Consider the following 25,656-nt stretch of genomic DNA (forward strand, 5'->3'; position numbering starts at 1 on the left):
TATTTACATCTTGTAATTGAAACGTTTTGTAGGTATGTTAGATAATTGACTGTACAGAAGATACAAAGATTCAAGACCATATTTTTGTAAACCTATTTGCAGTATTTGTTTCAGATATTATTTTGATAACTTTAACATGTACATTACGTAAAATTTTAAATGTGATTTGTTTGTACTTCCCAATGCTGTTATACCATATGCCATAATTCTATAGTCAAGTTCATATGTGACCATAAACAAACTATTAATAATCGTTTTTAGTTTATATTATGTATAAGTTATGTATTTTGTCCTTTGTAATAAACTTGTTATTTGAATATTCCACCTCATATGTTGATCCACAAAAACTCCTAATACTTTGTATTTTCCTCCCTTTTAACAGCTTCATTATTTAGCTTTAATTCAAAATCTAAGGGTTAAAGATCACAATGACTGATAAAAGTTATGCAACTGTTTTATCTGCATTTAAAGATATCATTTGAATCTAACCAAATTTTTATACCATTTTAGAGATGTAACTTATTCCAGTTGTTAGATGAGCATAATACTGCTGAATCATCTACATAGGAAATAATTATGGAATCATCATCAGTGTTTACAATAAAACTGTCATTTGTATATATAATAAATAATGGTCCTAGCATAGTACTCTGTGGTACTCTAATTTTTGTTGTAATAGACTCACTGTTACTATTTTTTTTTTACATGTCTATTTTTTATAATCCTTTATCAGTTCTAGAGTAACCTCTCTTATACCAATATTATAGTTTTTTTTTTTTAGTAAAAGTGAATGATTGACTGTATCAAAGGCCTTAGCAAGATCAATAAATACAGCAGCAACAGACTTTTAATGATGTATTGTGCTATTTTTGCAATTTCATCTTTAGTTTCTACACCTTTACTGAAGCCAAATTGCAACTAAGAAAATATACTGTGTTTATCCAAGAACTTAATAATTATGCTACACAAAAACTTTTCAACAATTTTAGTGAAATTACATCATACATTAATTTACTATGTAACAAAATACACAACACATGCCCAAAGAACCATACTGAGAGGCAGAACCAAAGAACTGAACTTTATATACATTGAAAAGCAAAGAGAAACGGAAAAAAAAAATTATTTTGTCATGAAACCACTTTCTTAATATTATAAACACATAAAAATACATTGCTTCGTAAACAACAGTTGCATTATGTTTATGCTACTAAGAGATCACTAATCATGGTGTGCCAATGTTTTGCAGAAAAATAGTGTAGACATGCCAGCTGATCATCCAAGCTCGCCATTATGTGGCAGCTACTGTATATTACAAAAATTGAGTTCCCAATTTTCATATAACCATGTTTCTACACATATAATCATGAAGGCTTTTCTTATTAAGAATGTCCAATAATGCTTCTATTTTTTCTAAATTATACTTCAGACTTACATAATATTCTGCATAACATATAATATTATAAAGTTACATAAGTTGTCTAATGAATTTAAGTGAATTATGCTGTTATCGGCAGTAATCTCTTCTTCAATAAACTCAACCAGGAAATCTTGTTCATCTCGAAACACCTTGCTAGATAAGTCCAGTTGTTTATCATTAACCAGTCGCAGTAGGTTGATTTTTGGTAGTAGGAAGTTGATGCACTTGCTATTTTACTTTATCCTGTAAAATCGTTGTGGAAGCTTGCTGCTGTTGAAAATGAGTTACTCATTTCAAATTAGATAAAATACTGCTTGTCTTGATGAAACCCAGGAGTTTGTGTGTGAACTTCAGGTTTCATTGGATAGTCTGTTAAAACTCACATCATTATGTTTATATTATATTTCAACTAGTCACAATTTTCAGCAACTACAGCAATATGATTTTTCTATTTTTTTGTTTCACATTACTGTATGTGCAGTTTGGACACTTCGCAAAGGATTGCTTGCAGTCATTAGTTTTTTGTTTACTACTGCATTTTTGCCAGATTATTTGTTTAGTGCATTTTTTACAATATGACCAATTTTTGCACAATTTCTGCAAGGTCTAACATTAAGATCATCAATTGATCTACATCTTTGGTGTTGTACATAGATCATATTATTTTTTTTTTTTAACAATCCTATATGAGTCAGCATGTAACTCTTATGATTGCACATTTTGAGTTGTTCCAGCTAGTGTATATACATATAAGTGCATAACAGTACACTTATGTTGTTCATCAAAATTTTTATTGTCTATATCAGTTTCTAGATCTTCCTTGCTGAAATTATTTTCTATTCCGATAATTTTCATTGTTGGTTTTCTCAGCTGTTGCGTACAACCTCAAAATGATTTCTGACTTCATTTATTACTTGTAGTATTACAGATACATCTCATTTATTTACACACTAATCATATTTTTTTTACAGGAAATGAAGTGTTAGATTGAATTATGCTGGCCACTTGATCAAATGTAGAATTTTTGTTTTCCATAGTTGTTGCTTGGAGAAAGATGTTGGGTACATGCTCTTTTTTCAATGAAAATATATTGTTTGTGTCTAATGAATAATTTGTAATTACTGATAAATGTTTATTTTTCTTGCCTTGTATCATTTCTCTTAGTAAAGTATTCTACTTTAATTCATTATTTAGTTTCTGGAGCAAAGCACACTCAACTTTTAACGACTCCAATTTTGCATAGTCACTAACTTCTTCAGCCAAGTGCCACTGTAGTTGCATCATACATCCTGAGTGCAATATTGTGAAATGCTATTTTCAAGTTTTTTTCATATTTCTGTTGCTTCTTTAGTTTCATCTACGCTATTAGTATTATAGTTTAATTAGGTAATACTTTTTGAGTCTATGTTGGAGATAATATTTATGTCATGATGTTCTGAGCAAAACGCGCTTTTAAACAACATTGATTTGTGACATTTAAAAAACTTTTCAGGAAGCCTGTCTGGAGGCACCTTACACTTGTTACCTTCACTTCTTCTGCGGACAACTTCATTTTTGAAGAGCACATCTTGCAAGTGAGGTCTACTTCTGTCTATTGATTCCTGCAGTCTTAGTAATTAAAGTCTGCATGGTTTGATGCAATGTTTCAATAGGAATTTCAGCAATTGCTGTTTGGATCTTGGCTTTAGTTTTTCTGCAAAGCAGGTTGACTACTACACATTTTGCTTTTAAGATGATCCCCACAAGAAAAAATCACACACCAACCAATCTGGAGACCTGGGAGGCCATGGAATGTCACCATTTTTCAAAATCATATGGTTACCAAATGATTTGTGTATAGCAGCCATCAATATTTGTGCTGTCTGTGATGTTGATCCATTTTGTTGAAAAATATTGTCAGTAATTTGTGGAAATGTCTATAGTTTTTCAGCATGGTGAAATATTGATCTAATGTGATTATAGTCATGAGGCCATCCTCGTTTTAAAAAAAAATATAAGGGTCTATTCTGACATACAGTGACATCACACCACATGGTAATTTAGTTGTTATGTAGCAGGTGCTTTTGCAGCTTTGTAGGATTTTCTTATGCCCAAAAATGAACATTTTGTTTATTAACAAATCTATTAAGGTAGAAATGGGCTTTGTCCAACATCCAGAGTTTGTTAACAAAGACTATCCTCATTTATTGTTACAACCATTCATTCACAGAATTTGATTTTTAGTTTCAGTTTTTAGATGATCTGCAACTTGTATGGATGGCAAAGTAAGTTCTGTAACAGTTTTCTTCAAACACTTGAACTATGTAACTGTAAAGAGAGTACATGATGACAAATTGAGCAGTGAGGGCTTCTTTCTACATCAGCTCAGTTTTCATATTGTCTACTGTACAAACAGTCCCCATTACACCTGGATGTTTCTTTTCATTGCTGATTTGTTTCCTGAAAATTACATATCATGTGTGCTGACTACACGATCGTTGGTTGTTAAATTAAACTGATGACAAATTCTCTGCATGCAGCTTCTAGTGTAGAAGCAACTTCTAGTGTAATGACAGTGTGTCATTATTTTTATAAAATGTTTTGATGGCTAAAGCGTATTGTGCACCACTCCAAGTATTCATGATAACTAAATAGCAAAGTGGTGTGAGCTGACTTCTATAAGTTATTCAGTGCTGATAATCATCCAGGGCTACCAACACAAATTTCAAAATTTCCTGTTCCCTGAATCACCTGTGAAATATATATATATATATATATATATATATATATATATATATGTGTGTGTATAATATTATAAATTAAACACAGTGGTTAATATGTTCATAAAGCATTTGAGTTTTCAAAAAAATATATATATATATATTTATAAATATTTATTATATTATAAAATATTATACAAATATTTAATTTTTTTTATTATTTAATAAATTATAATATTTTTTTTTGTGTGGGCCACATGGACCTGGGACCAGGGTGGCAAATTTGGATAAAAATGTGAATTTTTTCAAAAAATAAATTTTACGTATATTTTCTATTGGAAAAATACTATGGAAAATTTGTCTTTTTCAAAGTAGTCTAAAGCACGATAATTGCAGTAGATCAGGTTGTAGCACAGTGTTGTCATTTGCCAGCAAGCATGTAAAGTCAGTAATTGTGCAATCGGCTATACGTAAATCTGTTGGAGAGGGTGGCAACAGGCAATGTACTATGTGGGCACTATACACAGAGAGATGCTGTTTCTTGTGTGTGTGTCTGTGCTGGTCATCACTTTGAGCCTTATCACTTACATTCAACCAGCTGAGTATCTCGACCATCCAGAATGTTTCTGCTGGCTGTCGTGAACAGTCAAATCTGTTGTCTGTTGAAGCTGACTGTCAAGTCTCTGGTGTTTTGTTGCTGATGCACGATTATGATTTTCCCACTATTCTGCTGTTTCAGTGAAAGGTTTTGTTGTGTGTAAAAAGTTTACAATATTTTTTAAAATGTAACTTGCTTCAGTTCTAATTTTATTTCGAGTATATTATAGTGTACTTATTTTTAAAGTTCTCAGTTCAATTCATTTTATATACTTTTGAGGTAAAGTTATGCTTTGTTATGTTATTTTAACCAAAAAAAATGGTTGGATGTAAAAGACTTAGCGGTACAAAATACTGAAAAGTAGCGGCTAGAGAAAAAATAAAGTGAATGAAATAGCAAGTAAAACCATAAAATTAATTATTTTTTTAAAAGTAATCCTAGTACAGGGGAAACTTCTTCCCAAAGGTAAAGGGTTGATGAAGAAACAGAGTCGAAACGACTTTTGCTGATCCTGTTTGCCTATTGCCGATAAGGGGCCTTAGTTATTTATTTATCAACTTAGTCTTGTATCATTGTTAACCAAGCCATGTGGAGTTCCAAAAAAGTTGCATCCGATGCTAAAGAAAATGATGTCCTTTTAAAACTTGATACTTGTATCAGGAAACCTGAGAATAGTTTTACTGGTAATTTTAATCCAAGTAATTATTCAGTATTGTGGAAAATTAAAGACACTATGAGAAACTATTTGTTAAAAATGGTTTCAATCAAAATAAAGATTGTGACTGAACAATGCAGAAGAGTGTACCCTGATAAAAACAGATTTTTGAACAAAGCATTGTTTGACAGAAACGTTACTAATAGAGATCTAGTGAAGAATAGGGATTACCTAGTTTATTCCCCCAGTTAGGATCATTATTTTGTGGTCCCTGCAAACTGTTTTGTTTAACATCAAGTCAATTCGGTAACAGTGGATTAAGTGATTGGAAACATGGTCACCAGTGGGTTGAAGAACGTGAGAACTTCTTACCTTGACCTATAAATGGAGAGTTGCTGAAGTAGGGAAGATTGATAACCAGCTACAAACTCAAATTGAAGAAGAATAAAATAATGGAGGGCTGTTTTTCAAAGAGTGGTTGCCGTGATCAAGAAGCTAGCATCACGTGGCCTTGCCTTTAGAGGAGAAGATGAGCTGTTTGGTCTCAGTGATAATGGAAATTATATGATCCATCTAGAACTAATCGCAGAGTTGAACCCTTTTTAAAAAGCTCAAATTGATAAGCATAGAAACCCTGGTCAAGGTAAATCATTTTACCTTTCATCTACAGTTCGTAACAAGTTGATTGAGATAGTGGGTAGAATGATGAATATTGGGTTAGAGTATCTTAAAAGAAGTGAAAACCTCAAAATACTTTTCAATAATTGTTGATTCAACTTCAGATGTTACACATAATGCCCATTTATCTTTCATCTTAAGGTCTATGAATGAGTCTAGACTAAAACTAATGACTAAATGAACTAGACTAAAAGAAGCAAATCCATTGATATTATATCTGCTGTGCTCTACCTATTCTGTTAATTTTGTGGGATATAGTGTGGCAGAATTCTGTAATTTTTATAGACCATTCTTTGACTTTTTATAAGCCCTCTACAATTTTTTTCTTCATCTATCATTTTTAAAGTCTGGTGATAAGAACCTCTCTATAAAATTCTACCTGGGCCCATGGGTGCAAAATATGTAAATCCAGCCCTGTGTATAATGGATGTGTGTGCTTGTGCATGCACACACACACACACAATAATAATAATAAAGACATATGAGGTGTGTGAGAAAAGTAATGAGACTGACTTTTTATTCACCAAAATTTTTATTTTTTTCAAACAACAATATTATCCCCTTCAAAGTAGTTCCCTTGGGCAGCTATACACCGGTGGAGTCGTTCCCACTCCTGGTAGCAGCGCTGGAAGGCTTTAACTGGTTGATCACAGTCTTTTGAATGTTCTCCAGAGTTCCAAAATGACGTCCTTTTAAGACATTTTCAATTTCAAAGGAAAAAGTCAAAAGGACTCAAATCAGGTGGTAGGGGGGTTGAGGAACCGTAGGAATGTGTTTTGAGGTCAAAAATTCCATGATGGAAATGGCCGTGTCACACGGGGCATTGTCATGATGAAGCATCCACTTGTCTACAGTGTCTGGTCTCGCGCGAATCACTCTTTTCCTGAGCCTTTCAAGGACACCTTTGTAAAACACTTAGTTGACAATTTGTCCTGGAGTAACAAATTCTTTATGCACGATACCCCTACTGTCAAAAACGCGAATCAACATGATTTTGATCTTTGATTTACTCATTCAACATTTTTTTGGTCGAGGAGATGACGGAGTGTGCCACTCTTCTCTTTGCCGCTTTGTTTCAGGATTGTATTCAAATATCCAGGATTCATCACCTGTGATCACACGATTGAAGAATTCTTGGTCATTGTCAATCCTCTCAAGAAGATCAACGCACAAGTTTCTTCGATTGCCCTTCTGTTCTGTTGTGAGGTTTTCGGCATCAATTTCGCACAAACCTTTCGCATGTCCAAATCGTCTGTCAAAATTTGATGTACGGTGAAAGTGTTTAAATTTAACTGTTCACTCATCATCCTTATTGTTAAACTATGGTCTGATCTCACAAGAACCCTCACATACTCAACGTTTTCGTCAGATTTTGAAGTTGAAGGTCTCCCTGAGCGAGGTTGATCTTCAACGTGTTCTTGGCCTTCCAAAAATGATTTGTGCCAGCGGAAAACTTGTGCTCTTTATAAGCATTGTTGCTCATAGGCCTGTTTCAACTCTTCAAACGTCACACTCGCGGATTCCCCAAGTTTAACACAAAACTTGATTGCACAAGGTTGCTCTGAATTCCGATGCTCCATTTTCGTAATACAACTTCACTGATGGCACTGTCAAAAATAATATGTGTGTTGGCTGAACAGAGTTGAAACTTGTACTGAGCATGTGGAAGGGATGAACAAACTGGTCTAGCACAGACCGGTAGACACAGCGTTGCCAGATTGCTCGCAGTGTTAACAATCTCATTACTTTTCTCATACACCTTGTAAATATATTTGTATTTTATTACTTAATATGTAATATTCATTAGAGTATAAATATGTAATAGTTGAGTATAAAATATTTTTGAATAATTGGATTATATGTTAAATTATCCTTTAAAAAACAAAATAATAGATATAAACAAAATTCTGTGAAACAGGTGAGTTCAAGCCACCAGAACACTGTTTGCCTGTAGGGGAATGTACATTTAAGTCATCCACTTCATTTATCTGATTCAGTTGGGTGTGATGATGGTGCCCATAAATACTGAAGGAAATTTTAAAATACTCATGTGCATGTTTATGTAATGTACATTACCTGTGTAGTACACAGTATGTCTGAAAATTTACCGAACTAAATTAAATAAAAATACAGATTTAAAAATAAACTAATTTTCTCGCATCAGTCTTCTACATAGAATGTAGTTTTACACTCGTTGCAGCACCGGTAGAGCCCGTCAGATGCTCTGGAGAAATCACTTTATGGGATAGCCTTCAACTGCTTGGTGCAAGCCCTTTGGATGGACAGAAAAAGCGGCCTTTCATCTTCAACTTGAGTTTCAGGAACAAAAAAATAGTCTGCTGGAGCCAAGTTGGGTGGGATAAGACTGTGATTTTATTTGCGGCGTAATAACCTGTTAAAATTGTTGCCATGTGTGCTGGGGCAGTAGAATCCAACTGCCTGGATCCTGGTACTCGGGTCGGATTCAATGAATGCAACGCATCAGGGATTTCATTACTTCCAAATAGAATGTAGAATTTACAATTTGACCAGTTGGGAAAAATTAATGATGAATCAGGTCCTATGAGTTGAAGAATGCAATCAACATCATTTTCACTCTTGATTTTTGCTGCCTGACTTTTGCTGGTCTTTGTGCTGTAATACTCAACCAAGCAGCGAATTGATGCTTTGTTTGTGGATCATACATGGAGCACCAGCTTTCATTCCCAGTTACAGTTGTTTGCAAAAAATTTGGGTTGCTGTCAGCAGTTTCAACGAAGTCTTGAGCACAATTCTAACAGGTCTTTGCAAAAACAAAGACCTGTTTTTGTTTTTTGGTCAAGAAGTGTGGAATGAAACGAGAGCACACCTTTCGGTGTTCATTTTTTCTATTATAATTGTACGTACCACCTCTTTACCAATGTTTAGCTCTTCTGCTGTGGCCTGAAGGGTAAGTTGAGGTTCAAGCAGGAGCGCACACACTTTCGCAACATTTTCATCATTCACAGGTGTTAATGGCCTCCCACTTTGTTTGTCATCATTCAATGACTCCCTACCATCTTTAAACCGCTTCTGCCACGCGTATGTTGTAGTACGAGATGCGGCTTCATCATCTAATGCTTACTGTATCATAGAATAAGTTTCAACGAAAGATTTTTGAAATTTAACACAAAATTTTATCGCGCTTCTCTGTTCCATGTCGTGAGCTCACACAAGGTCACATGAACACAATGTACGCGGTCAAATGTAACTTGAGACTGGAGTGACAAAACGTAATGAAATTTTGTACACACACTCGTCAAACATTGTACTACATAGTTCCTTGGTTGTCTGAGATATGGCGCTACTTTTGTCGACTACAGAAATTTAGTTTGGGAACTTTTCAGACCCACTGTGTATAAAATTACATTTAGTTTAAATTAAGTAATTTAATGTAAATTATTTAAAAATTTTTAGATGTTAGTTTAATGATAATATTAAATGCATTTTTAATGTTATGTCATGTTTTGTGAAGATGAAAACTTATTGTTATGAACTTACAACAAAAAAAATTACTCTAAGGTCACAACAATTTTTTGCATGCATTTTCTGTTGCAATTAGGTAAAATCTGTGTGTTTGTATGTTTGCAGTTGATTATTAAAGATTATAAATTTTTATAATTTTTAAGTTATAACATTTTTTAAGATCATGTAACTCTCTCTTATTTTAATGGTTTTATACAGGCCTTACCTAGAGTAAGAGTTATGCGAGAACCTGAAGCAGCTGGATTGGTTTCAAAAACAGCTGTGGGAGAAAAATTGTGCAAACATAAGTATAGTTCATATCCCTATTGTTATGGAGAGATTACAGACAATGCAGGTTTGTTATTTTTTGTCTAATCTAATTTATTATAAAAATTAACAGATTATATAGCAGATTATTATAATAAATTGACAGATTACTAACTGCATAATTTCTTGAAATCAGACATGGCATAAACTATAATCAAATTATTTATAAAATAATAACTTTCTTACCCTTTGGAAAACCCATGTTGTATATCTTTTATAAACAATTTTATGGTACTTTTATCACTTCCTTCTTATGATCTTTCTTTCATTATTAGAATCCACAAAAAAAGTTCATAAATTATGACATCAGTTTAAGATCATTTTATCTGGAAAAAAACCTGTTATTTTTATGTAAATACTCAAATTTATGGTATTCAATTTTGATTAAATATCAACACCTGTAAGTTCATTCCAGATAAATTATTCATTTATTAGTAGTAATTAATGGTATCCTGGTATCTTAAAAGCAGGAAATTCCCATTTGTGGAATTGCTACTGATGCGTAATCATTTTAAAATTAAATTTCATTTAAACGTTTCTGATTAGTACCGTTAAAAGTCAAGATACTAGGCATATTCATAAAGTTTGATCATCAAAAAAAATTTAACTCGTGAGAAAAGGTTTTTACTTAACAGTTTCAGTTTACTACATATCTGCTTCATTTTTCCACATAATTGCCATTTAGTTCGAAGCTTATTTTGTAACTTTGTACCAGTTTCTTTAAATCCTCTGCATAGGCTTTTGCCACCTGGGAATTGGTTCAGTTGACAATGGCAGTCTTGAGTTCCTCATCATTTTCAAACCATTGTCCTCCAAGCCACTTTTTCAAATGCAAGAAGAGTTGCGTGTTGTTGTGAAGGAGGATTATGTCTGACATTTTCCCATGTCACCGATTTTGGATCGCATGTCTTAGTTTGGTGAGCATTTCGCAGTACCCGTCAGCTGTAATTGTTGATCCACGTTCCATGAAGTCAACCAAAATGGTAGCCAACATTTTTCGACTAGTGCAGAGATTGCTTAAATTTTTTCGGTTATGGGGAACTTAAATGGTGCGCTGCATTGACTGTTTTGATTCTGTGTTTGTGTGTAGGATATCCATGTCTTGTTGCCCATAACAATGTGGGAAAACAAATCTTATCGATAGCGGTCCAAAAATGCTCGTCCACTGCACATTCTTTGCTCTGTGTTGGTTGGTAAGGATTTTTGTTACCCATCCTGCACACAATTTATGATATCCGAGCTTTTCTGTGACAATTGTCTAGATAGAGGTGTGTCCAAAATATGGAAATTCATCAGCCAGAGCACAAATTGTCAATCACTGCACAATTTTTGGTTCACTTGTTCAACGGTTTTGTTGGTCTGAATACTGGGCCTGCCACTCTGCTCTTTGTCATGTACATTTGTGCAGCTATATTTAAAGTCTTGACACCATTGTCTAACCTTTTCTTCACTCATTACCGTAGGTCCATTCACTAGGCACAACCTCCGATGAATTTCAGCAGTTGAAGATCCTTTTGCACACAAACATTGAATCGCAGTATGCACTTCAACCTAGTGGAAGAAACAATTTTTGCGGATATTGCGATCAGCATTCACTGGCAGGCAAACAACCACTGCCTCAAAACAACTTTAGAGGCTTTGTAAATAGTCAATAGATGGCCCTGCATGCGTGAAACTGTTCAGGCCCGCTGATATTTAAATATAAGCCGACAGCCCTTACTTTATGAATATGCCTAGTATTACATGTGTTAAGATCCAGGGGTTGTGTATTTCCAGTGCATAGTAATTAAAATATTGTTTTGAAATTTTACACATCGTACATTTAAAAATACTTCCATATTTTTTCATAATTTTTTAGCAATTTATGATCGTGTAATTTGTTTCAGCATATATTTAAACCGGCCAACATGATATCTGTGTGTTACGTTAGAGATTAGTAGTATGCTGCTATTATTCCTTGTAAAGATACCTCAATTTCCTGAGGGATTGTGGGTTGGGAATGTACCTTCTAGTTTTAGACTGACTCTTTGGAGCACCTCTTTGAATTTCTTTGTCTTATTGTGCTGTCCCTTTATGAGTAAATTTCCCTTTCTCACTAGCTATCCTTTTCCTTTATTCCTGAGCCTTTCTTCCTTTTTGTGTCATGTGGATTTTTGCTTTACAATGAGACCGGGTCAGTGGTGTGAATGTTGGGGCTTGTAGAGTTACTACTTATGAGGTTCTGCATATGCCAAAAAAGTAAAATGACAGCAGCTTTTTACTTATGAACCCTGGTGTGATATAGGTAACAATATAAATGTTTGAAAGAAGTAACTGATAAGCAGCCTTGGAGATTTATATTAATCTTATTCATTTTTAGGGATCTACAAACTGTTTAAGCCCCCAGAAATTATGAATTACAGTCAGAGTATGTTACAGAATTGTAATTATATTATTACTTTTATTTTTAAAAATCTGGTAAATGATTTTAGCAGAGTGATTGATGGTAAATTTTTTATGTGAAATTTTTGTTAGTAATTTTTTCTCTTATGTCCTGTTGAAAAATTATATTGGTGTTCTTTGAAGTATGTTGTCTAGCATTTTGGTTCATGATTTATGGGATTATGTAGATTGCCGTTGTATTTCATGAAGGGTGTAGATATAACATTTCTTTGATAAAATAATTTTTGTGAGCTTATTTTATCTTTGGGTAAGTGATTAAAAGTATAATTTAATACTAAAAACACAGTTTTTAAAAATGATATCAGTTTTTTAAAAGAATATCAGTTTAGAATGAAGATTTAAATTATCAAGCTAGGTAAGAAAACTGTTCTGTAAAAAGTGGAGATGTACAGCTAAAGATAAATAATTCCAGTGAGGAATTGTTTTTCATGAAGTTGTAATCTTTCAAAAATATAGTTCTACAATAATTGATTTAATTGAAAATTATATTCTTGTGTACAGTGATAACTATCTATGTCTATGTTTCTATATTTTAAGTATTACAATTGACATCTTATTAATGAAGACAACATGGAAGTTGTTGAATGTTTGTTAGTAGAGAGACCTGCACAAAAACAGGGTGATATGCCTAAAACAGCTGTATATCAGGAGGCGGGTGATGACTTTTACGTGACGGATGCAATGTTGTAACATTTATGGGAATATGCTAATTATGTAGATTGTAAATTTTTAACCCAGTACAGTCATGCATCAGTAGCTAGTATACTGTGATCTTAACCAATAGCAAACATTAGTAAGAAACAATTACTGAGTGGCTTGGTCTGTAGAATTACAAGATTTTAAAATGTCATGTCAAAATGAATGTGCGATATTGATGTTCTTCATTCCATTGCTCCATCACTGGAATGTTAACTAAAGGAGAACCAAGGTCATTACTGTAGCTCATCCTATTCCAATAGAGGGGAAGATACAGTTTATGCAAAAAAAAATTGGAATGACCTGATATTTCATTAAATTGATCAGTATATTGAATTTATAAATCCTTTTTTTTTACGTCTGAATGTTCATTGTAAAATGGAAATAATAAAAGTAAATGCAATAATTACATTCTTTTGTTCTTTTGAAGGCCAACTATGTTTCAAGCTGTTATCTTTAAAAAAAAAAATTAAATTTCTGTGTTAATTTTTTTTGTGTGCTTTTTTTTATAGAAACTCAGAAAATTGCTAATGAAAGCAAAGATGGATTAGATGTGAAAAATATAAACGATAAAGTAGGCAAAGAAGAAAATGGTTTAGCCAGTACCAGGCAGTACACTTACACTAAAGATGTATGTATAATGATGTATGTACTAAAGATTTTTACTTTACATTAATGCTGTAAAAAATGTGCGACATCTTTTGTACAGAAGTTATATACACCGGTTTTAAAATTTAGTTTTGGCTTTGCTGTCAAGATTAAATTTGTTATAGCAGTTATACCACTTACTATATACTTTGTTGTTTTTAATATTTTAATTTGTGGTCATATTTGTTTTTTTTTTAAGTTTAATTATAGTTATGTACTTTTCAGTTAATTGAACATGTATTTTTACTGTGGGAAAAGATTATACATAATATGATTTCAGGCAGTCAGTTTAAATATTACACTTTTTTTTAACTTTTATTTTTGCATATGGTGTACTGTTATAATCAATCAATCATAAGTCATGTAGTACAGTAAAACTGAGTTATTGAAATTGGTTTTCAAATGAGTTCTGAATATTATCAAATTATCATTAGCTTTTTTTAGAATGATATTTTATTCTAAAATATCATTCTAAATTTATGATATTCTAATTTTATGATTTTATTCCGCAGATTAGCTAAAAAGAGTGGAAAAAATTAGTTTCTAATTATTTATAGGTAATTTAAATGTTACATTTTCACTAAAATAAGTCATAACTTACAGAATTTTACACAATGATTAAATAGGAAAAAAGTTCCTGAGAGACTGAAGCAGTTTGCTTCAGTAAGTTTGTGGTAAGATGGAACTTTTGAAAAGATAGTGTTCAATAGTTAATTGTTTCATCTGTTACAAAAACAATATATCAGTAGCAGAACTGGATTGGTTCAGAAAATGGAAAAGTTCATCAATAACTTATTTAGAAAATGTGATAGATATGATGAATTAAAGAGAGAAGCTTCAGTCTTTTTAAAGAATGGAAGTTCTTAATATATCTACTTACAACTGAAAACCATTCAACATCATTTCAACCATCAACAGTCATTCAACATCTCATTGGTGTAATTTAACAATGAATGAAAATAAATCCCAATCTATGAGTTTTAAAATGAAAATATAGCAAACAAGAAAATAATGTTAACATCATGGTAGGTTATACTACTACAGAGCAATAATTGCTTCTGACTTTCTTAAATGAAATAATTAATCATAACATAAGCTCTCTTGATTGACTAAATAGATGACATTTACAAAAAAAAAAACAGTAGCTCAGATATTTCTGCTCTGGTATTAATTAGGCTTGGTGATTATGACTTGATGAGAAAGCACATCGTGGATTAGTTTAAAACTGTTTTAGTAGCTATCATTAAAAAAATAAAATATATAGATTACAGAAGATTTGTGCTAGGAATAAGGAAATAGTACATTTTTCCAGTTTTTAAAACATTAATGTTACTTTATTGTTGCATCCAGATTACTCTGGTTGTAATACAAGGGTAAATCAAATATAAATGGAATTATTTATCCTGAGTGTGTATGGTTTGTAGGATTGGGCTTGTGGTCCTAGTATACTTGGTAGAGGTGGGAGAGCTGGCCATTCCACACTCCCCACCAATTTGTCAGTAATGCTCACGATGACAGAGCAACAGGTGCACCCCTTCACTATGGAACGCATAATTATAAAATTGCTGGCTTGTAAAGGAGTTCAAGCCATGGAAATTTCTGGAGATTGACTGCACAGTTTGGGGACCAAACATTGTCAAGGACTTGTGTATTTGCCTGGCATAAAGAGTTCAAGAAAGGACGAGAACGAGTGGAAAATCAGGAACACGATTGCCGTCCTTGGACCAGCATTACAGACGAAAACATTCATGCAGTTCGAGACATTCTTAAAGACTATCTACAGGTAAGAGTATTCAGAATTACAGAACAGGTCAGAATAAGTTATGGGAGCTGTCAAGTGATCATCATAAACAATCTACAGTTCTGTAAAGTGTGTGCCAGATAGGTCCCTCATCTTTTGATCACAGATCAGAAGTTGAGATATTTGGAGGTCTGTCAGAGGCTTACAACAAGGTTTGCAAAAGAAGGTGATGCATTTTTGAGTCCGACATCACCTGTGATGAAACATGGATCCACCACTACACTTCCCAGTTGAAACAAGCTAGTATGGTGTGGCAGTGGAAAGGGGAGGCAGCCCCAGTGAAAGCCAAGACTCGACTGTCAGCTGGTAAGGTTCTTTCAACCAGCGAGGCATTTTGCTCATTGAATTTTTGCATGAGTGATGCACAATCAATGCTGCTCACTACTGTGAGCTGTAGACCGAGGTGAGGGTTGCATATCGCCGCAAAAGACAAGACCAACCGATTTGAGAGGCCATCCTCCTCCACGACAATGCCAGGCCCCATACTGCAGCTCTAACAGTCTCAAAACTAGAAGAAATGCACTGGACTCAGCTTGATCATTCTCCCTATAGCCCGGACCTACCGCCCCACGATTTTCATTTGTTTGGGCCACTTAAAGAAGCTGTAGGAGGGCAACAATTTGAAGATGATGAAGGCATGGAGGGATTCGTGTGCAATTGGCTTCTGACACAACCAGCTTCATTCTAGGATACTACGATTAAAAACCTTCCTTCTTGCTAGGAAAAAATATTTCTAAAGGAAACTATGTAGAAAAATGTATTTGCCTTTCATTTTTCAATGAATAAATTAAAAAAAAAAAGAAACTGTATTTATATTTGATTTACCCTCACATATAGTGCAGACCAAAGAACTAATCATGGCAAACCAATTCATCAAAGAGGTTTCTAACAATGATCATTACTACTTTCTGTTTAAACTTGAACAGAATTGTATCAGTCCTAGAATCTTCATCCCATCATGAGCCTTCTTGTAATTGCATATACTACTGACATAACAGGAGGAACAAATGATCATTAAATTTTCTCGTTTTCACATTTTCTTCGCTCTTGTGGAAAAGTCTATGTTATTGACCTTTTCTTCATATTTCTCTGCCAAATTATTACTCAATGGAATAGGAACTCCATATTTGTATAAGTATTACTGTTAAATAGACTGTATTTGCAACCTCTGATGATGATCATTACTGTCTGTGTACATTAAGATAATTAATTGGAGGCAGGATTCTTCAGCCTGTGATAAGAAAATGTTTTGACTTTTTAATTACATTTCCTATCTGTATCTGATTGTAAATTTTCATTCAGGAGGTATTATTTTCTGTATTTGTGTGTCGGAAGCGTTTTGCCCATATGGTCATAATCTTCCCTTGGTTTTTTCACATATATTTCCTCTAATCACTTGCTTGTTCTGAGCCACAACATTATCATCTATGTTTTGAGTAATTAGCATCCTTGCTGTGAATTTGTTTTTGCTCCATCTGTCTTATTAGTTTAGTCTGTTTGGGTACAGGCGCTGAGGCATCCCTAATGGATAGCTAGTACAATGGTTATCAGCATTGGTAATTGCTAATAGATTTTCTGAGGTTGATTGCTCTACTTAAATGAAGATGAGATGAGTTGACAATCCTTCTTTCACCTTTTCTCTGGATGTAAAAGTGTTCCACTACTGATTTAGGTCACTAAGACCTATTGAAGATGAATAATACTTTTGTTTTTGAGCTAGATCTTTCAGGTCTGCATTTAGTCGATTTCACAATTCCTACAAGTTTGTGGTAATGGATTGGAAATAAGTTAATTGCCTTATAAAGATTAGCTTCATTAAGTTCTGCTTTCAAAATATTCTTAATATGGTCTTTTTATATCTTTGATAGATTTGCTTCAGCTTAATGTTCAGAAGGTCTGGATTGTATGATAACTAAATATTTGTACTCTTTACCTGATTTTATAGTCTCTGTCAAGTTTTCCTCATAGATATCAAACCCTGCATAACAGATCAGTTTTTGTTTTCTGATGTTTGCTGTTTTGCACTTGCCTGTTACTTCTCTCTGGCAACATTAATCTTTTTTCAATAAGCTTTCCTGAATTTGTTGGAAAAGATTCATTTTCCATGTCTTCATTGTTTTATCTAGGAAGTCTATCATTGTGGTGTCAACTTTATATATCTCATAGCGAGTAGTAGCCAAGAATGTCAGATCAAGTCAAATGCTTTGCAATAATCGTAGCTCATTCAAATTCATTTTTGAGGCTTCATTAATTTTGTTTCTGAAAATAAAACTATTTAAAAGGATTTATATTTTCATAAATTACTCTTCATTAACACCAAAAATCTGAAAAAATTCATTAGGATACTCTAGGAGATTATAAAATTCCAGTACTAACTTTTATTTTAACTGGTTAATAACACTTATAAAACAAAAAACTGCATTAAGCACGCTACTCAGGTCATATGTTCCCATTTGCCACTTAATATAGTTATTTAATTGTTTTTTACCTTGCTAAGATTCAGTTCTTGTTATCATTTGAAATTATTGTAAAATTTTCTTTAATAGAAAGCAAATGGAGCAGACCCAGCTGTTGAAAGAGAGTTATTGAATCCTGAAAAAGAGTTAAATGATCTGAGTGAATCGCACGGCAATGAAGAAAGTTACACTATTATCATCAGGTTTGTTCTTTTACATTTAATTTTGTGTGTCAGCAAGCATGGGCATAAATTTATAACTGATTTAAAGCATCAGAAACCTAATTTTCTTTTATTTTATAATACATTTAAGCCCTTTCATTTACTGCTGAAACAAATTAAAAATTTTATTTTGCTGATTGCCACATAAAGTATATTAAAAGTCCCAGATTTGTTAATTTTTTTCTTGGATCAGTTGCACCCACAAACATTCACTTCGTGTTTTTTACATCTGAACTGAACAAATTTGAAGATTTATAACTACATCTGAACTGAACAAATTTGAAGTATTATAACTATATAAATTTTGTTTAAATACTCTGTATCACATTGTGGCAATTATCCAGGTGGTGTTTTAAACCTCATTAACTGTCTGGATATTTTCTGTTTGAGTAAGGTTTTACACACACACACACACACACACATACGTGCGCGCGCACGCGCACATATATACATATATATTTATTTACCATTGAGAGCTTGTATTGACAGACATTATTGTTCTGATAATGGTGGTGACCAATCTGATTAAAAAAGAAATTACTTTAAAAAAAAGTTTAGTTACATTAGTTGTAGCACTTTGTTCTGAGAGGATCTGATGGTATGGATTGGGTAGTGATTATGAAAGAGAGAAAAAACAAATAATGCAGCACATCAACATTATTTGAAGTTTGTTTAATTTATAATTATACCAGAAATGCAAGAAGAGTTTATGCATAAACTGTAATAAAGGAAAACAATAACATTTGTTAAAGGTAAGTAACATTTGTGTTACAACAACAGAAGACTTAACTGAGAATAATTGAATAAACATTACATTCACAAAATAAAAAAATAAAAAAACAGGAATTCAGATACATAATTAACTTACAGTACGAAAACACATGGCACGACCAGTCTTACCAAGCACAACATTTCACTTAAAAAAATAATCTAATTCTAGCTTTTCCGACAATACAGAAACAGTCGTGAGCAGAAAGTAAAAAATAAATAAAGTCTTTAGGTAACTAAAATCTTGTTAAGAGCTTGAGCGACGAGTTATTGACAGCAAAAGAAGAATGTACACAGCACTGAAGCTAACACCCCCAACACACACAGATAACTGACCGACAAACAGCTGACATCGGCATTTGCACACAGGTCAGAATTGTAATAATAAACAACCTTGGGTTATGTTGTTTATAACACCATTCACTAATTTATTGACAAACCTTAGCCCATTAATGCGAAATCGTCAAAACTGTGGTTTCTCGAACAAGGTTGTGTCTGTGACCTTGACCAAAAACTGAACACACTTCATTTTATAAATTTGAAATTAATGTTCTAATACATTTTAAACATGAAAATAGGAGAGCTTAATATAGAGAGGTAGTGTTTTTTAATTGTTCATTTATGTGTATATTTAAAAGAATTCAGCATTCAAGAAATGAGTCAGATCATTGATGATAAATGAAAAAGAAAAGAGTTTCAATTAATGTATTTTGGTAGTCATATATTTTTATAATATATGGTGGTGTATTATTTATGTGTTAGTCTTTCAAAGATGTAAGCAGTAAGTAAATACTTGAATAGAAGAATTTCAGAAGGTTGTTTAAAAGTAGAAATACAAAAGTCTGCATTCTATTTAAATACAGGAAAATAAAACTTGAATTACATTCTTGTGTAAATGATTTTGATTTAACACCGTTCTTGGATTTTTAATTTAGATCTTTCTGTGGTATAATATAATTTCATCATTTTAACATTTTATGAAGATAGTACATTTAACGCTTAAACAAACATAATGTTTAGTTTGGTAGCTGCCAGTATTAGTATATTTAATTATTATTGGAAAATTCTGGATCTTCATTGTCAGTTTTTATGTATTTCTTTCTTCTTCATTTGTAATAGATTCATATGTAGAATTCTTAAACCTTCATCTTCACCATTCTTCCTGTTTTAATGCAAGTAATTGTCTTCTCTTTCTTTTACTAATATAATTGCTATTAATTACAGAGAACATGAAAGCGCCCATCATGGGCACTCACATCAACATGGTCATGTTCATGCAGCACCAACATCAATATCAAGTGTTGCATGGATGGTTGTTATGGGAGATGGTTTACATAATTTTGCTGATGGAATGGCTATTGGGGCAGCATTTGCCACTAATATTTCTGGTGGTTTTAGTACAGCCCTTGCCATTTTTTTTCATGAACTTCCACATGAGTTAGGTAAGTTTTTTATAATCAATATCAGAAGTAGTGTTTCCAACTTATTTGTTATTTTATTTTATTTGAGTTTTTAAATATTTTATTTAAATTCTATTACTTTCTTTTCTTTTTCTTAGTGTGGCTTAATAGTTAACTGGATGCATTATAACAGAATAATACAAAAGTTTTTACTTATGATGGTGCATTTGATATGTTGTAAAAAAGTAACTGTTTTTATTTTTGTATTTTTTTAATCACATTCTTGTGTTGATCTGGTTAGTGGCCTATGGTTTAGTGGATCTGGATTTTCCTTGGTTTGCAAGGTATTAGAAATCACAGGCGTATTTTTTCATGGAAAATGTTTAGCTGCGTAATAATGCAGGTGTATATGTTTCATAAATGTGTCTACTCAATATTGTGAATTAATCTGTAAACTTAAGAATGATTATTCAGTCTGATTGCTGATGTATATTTATCATATGATTCATGTTAGTATTTATGAACTGATAAAATGGAAAGTAATTGGTTACTCACAAAATATTTGACTTTTATGTAGTTTTTGTCATTATTATTTTCTTCAAAAACAATTAATTATTAGAAATACATGAGAGTTAAAAAAAATTTTACTTAACAATTTACAGAATTAAAATGGTCCAGATGAGCAGTGGTAAAAATGTAAAATTATTTTAACAGTGCTGATAACTTCAGCAAATCATCACATTTATAAACTATTTGATACTTAATAAACTTTTTGTCGGTAAATATAACACTTTTCTTATTCATTTCTAAACTTTTTGGATTATTTTACTTGCCAGTGATGCTAGGTTAATATTTTGCAGGATTGAATAGTTTACGATTACAATTTGTATAAGATGTTGAGATGGTGCCGAGGGTTCTTGTCCTTCTGTGAGATTTGAAAGTTGAGGCCTTAACAGGATCTCAAGACAGGCCAACAAGATATTGTAATACTGTCAGTACCTCATTAGTGTCTTTCCGGCATCTATTCTGTTGTCCTTTTCTAATTATTTACATTTCTTGGCTGGGTAATCTAGGGATGTAACAAGCTGAAGCCACATTAACCTCATGATTAAGGGATGGAGCTGCTTAAAGGCCCTGAATCAACATAGCTACTTGATACTGAGATTTATGGAAATTAATGAAATAATCAGTTTTTAAGAGGAAGTAAATTTTAATTAATTGATTCAGAAGTTTTAAAGTATTTATTTTCTTGTTTATGTAATTGGGACTGCATTGGTTTCATATAATTTTTAAGATACCCTACTAGTTACATTTATTTTTTAGAATACATGTTGGATGTATTACATTATAGTAGTTTTTCCAGGACTATTAGATTTAAATGCTAAGGTGAAATTAGGTAATAAAACTTCTTAGGGGGATGTTGAAAAGTCATTTTTGTTTAGTTGCTAAGTCAGGGGTTTCCAACACTTATTGACTGATGACACACTTCATTGAACACTCACAATATCGTGAAACACTATTTGTTTTTTATTAATAATAATGATGATACTGTAATAATGTATGTAGTATCTAATTATAAGTATCAGACATGCAGTGTACGTAGGCCGATGTTAACACACTAGCAGGCGCATTCTTCTAAATACAAGCAGCATGTCGAGCGACATCAGAGAAAAACAAAGGTAAGTGCTTGGAATACCGACCTATCTATATCAGAAGTTTGATTAAAAATATACATATTATTGTTTTTGTTTTTTTAAACTTGCCACTAAAATTAATGTGAAGTCTGCACTTGACTTGTTCCTCAGAATTTGTCAACACATGCCCTTATCGTAGACAGACCAACATGCAAATCATGTTCAAGATGTTCCTCTGTTTAGATTTCACATTCTTCATTGTAAAAAATGCTGATTCGCATGATTATGAGGTTGAAAACAGTACCAAAACTTTTATGGCTCTCTTTGCAATTGTGGGATACTGACACCGTGTATAAATCAAAAAGGACTGTACTGTAGTGTCTAGAAATTTTGTTTCCATGGTGGAATTGTATGACAAGTCTAACAATTCATTTTTTCATTGACAATTGGCCTTGTGGCATTTTATACGTTGATCACATCAGATACATCAAAAGGAGAAACTAGCCATTCTAACTCTGAAACGAACAGGTAATTTGTTACTGAAGTTTGTAATGAATTTAAGTATTCTTTTATTAATTTCTTCAGGCATTCTTTGTTATTTTTTGTAAGCTGATTGTCAAAACTTTCAACTAGATGAAAGCAAGATATACTTCCTATTAGTGTAGACTACCAAAACTGCAATTTTTTGCAAAACCCTTCCATCTTGTTTGTGGCTGAAATAATATTTTCTGTTTTGTGTTGCATACTTGGATTCAAAGAGTTCAAATCTGTCTAAAATTTCTGAAAATTGTGCTAGTTAGGCACACCAAAAATTATTTTCTAAAACTCTTGCATACTGTGCCAATTTGTCCTCAAAAAAAAATAAGCTTATCTCTAAACTCCACCATTCAGAAAAACAGTATGTTTCCGAATGCAGCAATAAATTGGTGTGCTTGGCTCCCATAGAATAGCAAAGCTTTTCAAATAGTCTACATTTAACTTGTCTTGTTTTTAAATAATTGATAATTTTAATGGTTGTTCTTATCTCCCGTTCTAAAGATCCCCATCAGCAGTTCTCATAATTAATTCCTCTCTATGCAAAAAACAACAATGTGTTGTCACTATAGTTGGGTTCATTTCCTTGATGAAACTTATAAAATCTTTGATTTTCCCTGTTTATGCTGCTGCTCTGTCAGAACAAAGAGAGATACAATTTTCCCCAAGAAATACGTTAAACAAAGTAATTATTAACACAGTCATAAATATCTTTGCTTGTAGTAGTAGTTTTAAGTTCTTGGCAAAATTAAGATTGTTCAGTAATATATAAATAATATTCTAACCTAATAAAACTTATCAATTGGCATTTACCACTTGTGTCACTACTTTCATCCAACTGTAAAGCAAATATACTATCACCCACCAATCTACTGTTCACATTAATTTCAATATCGTGAGATGTTTCTTTTATTCTGTGGCTGACAGCATGGAATTTTGAATGTTACTTTTTTAGCATCACCAAACATTTTCACAATTCTTTTTGTGACTGGTAATATTAGTTTTTCACCTATATTATCAAGATTTTTTCTGTCAGGCTATTAACTAAGATACTGCATATGAAGCATGTAATGTTTTGTCAGAAATGGAAATGCATGTTATTAAAGTACCAGACTTTTTTTGTTACTTCAGAAGATGTTCAAAATATTTTCTTGGTTTTGAAGCTGCATGAGAATGATTTCTTTCTAAATATCTTTTAAGTTTGTTTGGCAACACTGACTGATTTGAAAAAACCTTTCTGCATATAAGGCACTGGTATCTGTTTATGTTCATTTCCGCACCACGTAAAACCATATTGCAAGTATTCATCACTGTATTTATGAAGCATAGCTCATTTTTGAGAATCCTGAAGGAATCATAATTTCCGCTCATATTACTTGAACTAGCAATGCTGTGATTGCTTTCACAGGTCCCAGAACTTGATTCAGTTTGTCTTTTTGGAATGCGAATTCTATCCATGATAAAATTGATATAAAAATACTTTTGTAAATAGTTGCATTACTACCTTCTTATAGCATGTATAAACTGAAACTGGCCAATATGTTCTGATGACCAATAAAAAATCTTAAACACTCGCAGTTTTGCCAGGTTTTCCAGGAAAAAATCCCTCAGTCTTGAAAAATCCCTACACTGAGAGATAAATCCATCAATGTGGCAACCCTGAACACTAGGTTTATTGCCAAGTAGGAGAGTAAAATAAGCATTGTTGCAGGTGCTCGTCATTGTTCAAAATTTTGAGCAAAAAAGAATTTTTGCGGGCAAAAAGATTATACTCAAGATTACTGCAGGTGTTGACTAGTACAGTTTGTCTCAAATAAATTTTTCTGTATTAAAGGTTTCATGATAAATATAAATTATGTTGTATAGAGACTTTCTGAATGGCATAACATTTATTTTTAAATTATAAAATTTTGGAACATCCCATGGGACTGAGTGACATAGATTGGGAACCATTGTGCTAAGTTATATTAGTCAGTAAATATTTATTTTTTTATTACTAATGATAGTCATGACCATCATCAATAGATGGTAAAACCAAAACAGAAAATTCTGTTAGTTTTGATATTAGTACCTCCAAAACAAACACTTTGTGTGATTAACTATCAGATTTTAGAATTAAGTTTCGATAGTTAAGTTTCTGTAACTTACCCCCATACTATTCTCATAATATATAAATCTAATGTGTATGAGACATGCACAATTCAGTACCTTAGGGAATTATGTATGCTATTTTAAAACCATATTTAATAATAGTCACTTACATGATTTTCTTAATTGTAGTAGTTAATTATCCACTAAGCCTGAAAATGTAATCATAATAAAAATATTTTTTCTAGTATAAAGAATAGTTTCACAAATTTTAGAAGTTACAATAAAAATTATGAATTAGAATACTCATAAAATTTTACATTTACAAATATAAAAGTAAAAAAAAATAATATATGAGCTGCTAAATGAATCATAAGATTGACTTGATTAAGTTAACAAGTATTGCTAAAGTAATTGGAATAAACAATTTCATATTAACCTCGATTTGTACCTGACTGCTTTAATTCTGTGGTTGTTAAAACAAGACTTTTTTAATTCTGATGTGGTTTGAATAATAAAATTGTATTTGAAGATTTTATGGAATTATCAAAATCTGTAAAATATATGCAGTGAGTAAACTATTCGCTCTCTTGTTTAGTGGTTTGTAAATTTTCATTATTTATTTATTTAATAAAGAAATTGTAGAAAACATTTTCTTGTAATAAATTAATTTGAAGTGATTTTTGGCTGGCATTTTGATTTATTTGACTGGCATTTTGTTTAAACAGTAGCGTTTGGGGCTTGCAGTATTTTGTATTCTTGTGTAATTATTACCAGAAATATTATTTCATATTACAGTGGTAGTTATTATCAGATGAATTTGTAACTTATAGTTGTTTTAAAGGTAATGTTAGAATAAGTTATTTCAAATCTGTATTTACACATATTTGATTTATCAATTCTAGGAACTTTTAGAATCTCAAAGCAACATCTAACAAAATTGAGGTTATAAAGGAAATATAAAATACTGGTTCCTGTATCTCAATGAAGGTAGAGTAGAGTAGCTTTGCAACTTGTTGGCAATGATTATTGCCTGTGGACTGTAGCGGTTGATACAATGTTTATTAAGTAGAAAATCTGATTTAAGAATTTTTTTAAAGCGTACTGT

At 32.2% G+C, this 25,656-nt stretch overlaps 1 protein-coding gene across 2 annotated transcripts in view; it reads left to right on the plus strand.

The window, feature by feature from the left end:
• foi (solute carrier family 39 fear-of-intimacy) overlaps nt 1-25,656 on the plus strand; it is a 117,715-nt gene that overhangs the window by 62,231 nt on the left and 29,828 nt on the right. For both annotated transcript variants that reach the window (XM_075363197.1, XM_075363198.1), the window contains exons 8-11: nt 9,753-9,888; nt 13,511-13,629; nt 17,994-18,106; nt 20,117-20,334. In XM_075363197.1, coding sequence (XP_075219312.1) covers nt 9,753-9,888; nt 13,511-13,629; nt 17,994-18,106; nt 20,117-20,334 — 586 coding nt within the window. The remainder of the gene's footprint in view (nt 1-9,752; nt 9,889-13,510; nt 13,630-17,993; nt 18,107-20,116; nt 20,335-25,656) is intronic.

Source organism: Lycorma delicatula, chromosome 4 (assembly GCF_047948215.1).
Source record: "Lycorma delicatula isolate Av1 chromosome 4, ASM4794821v1, whole genome shotgun sequence".
Taxonomy (NCBI): Eukaryota; Metazoa; Arthropoda; class Insecta; order Hemiptera; family Fulgoridae; genus Lycorma; species Lycorma delicatula.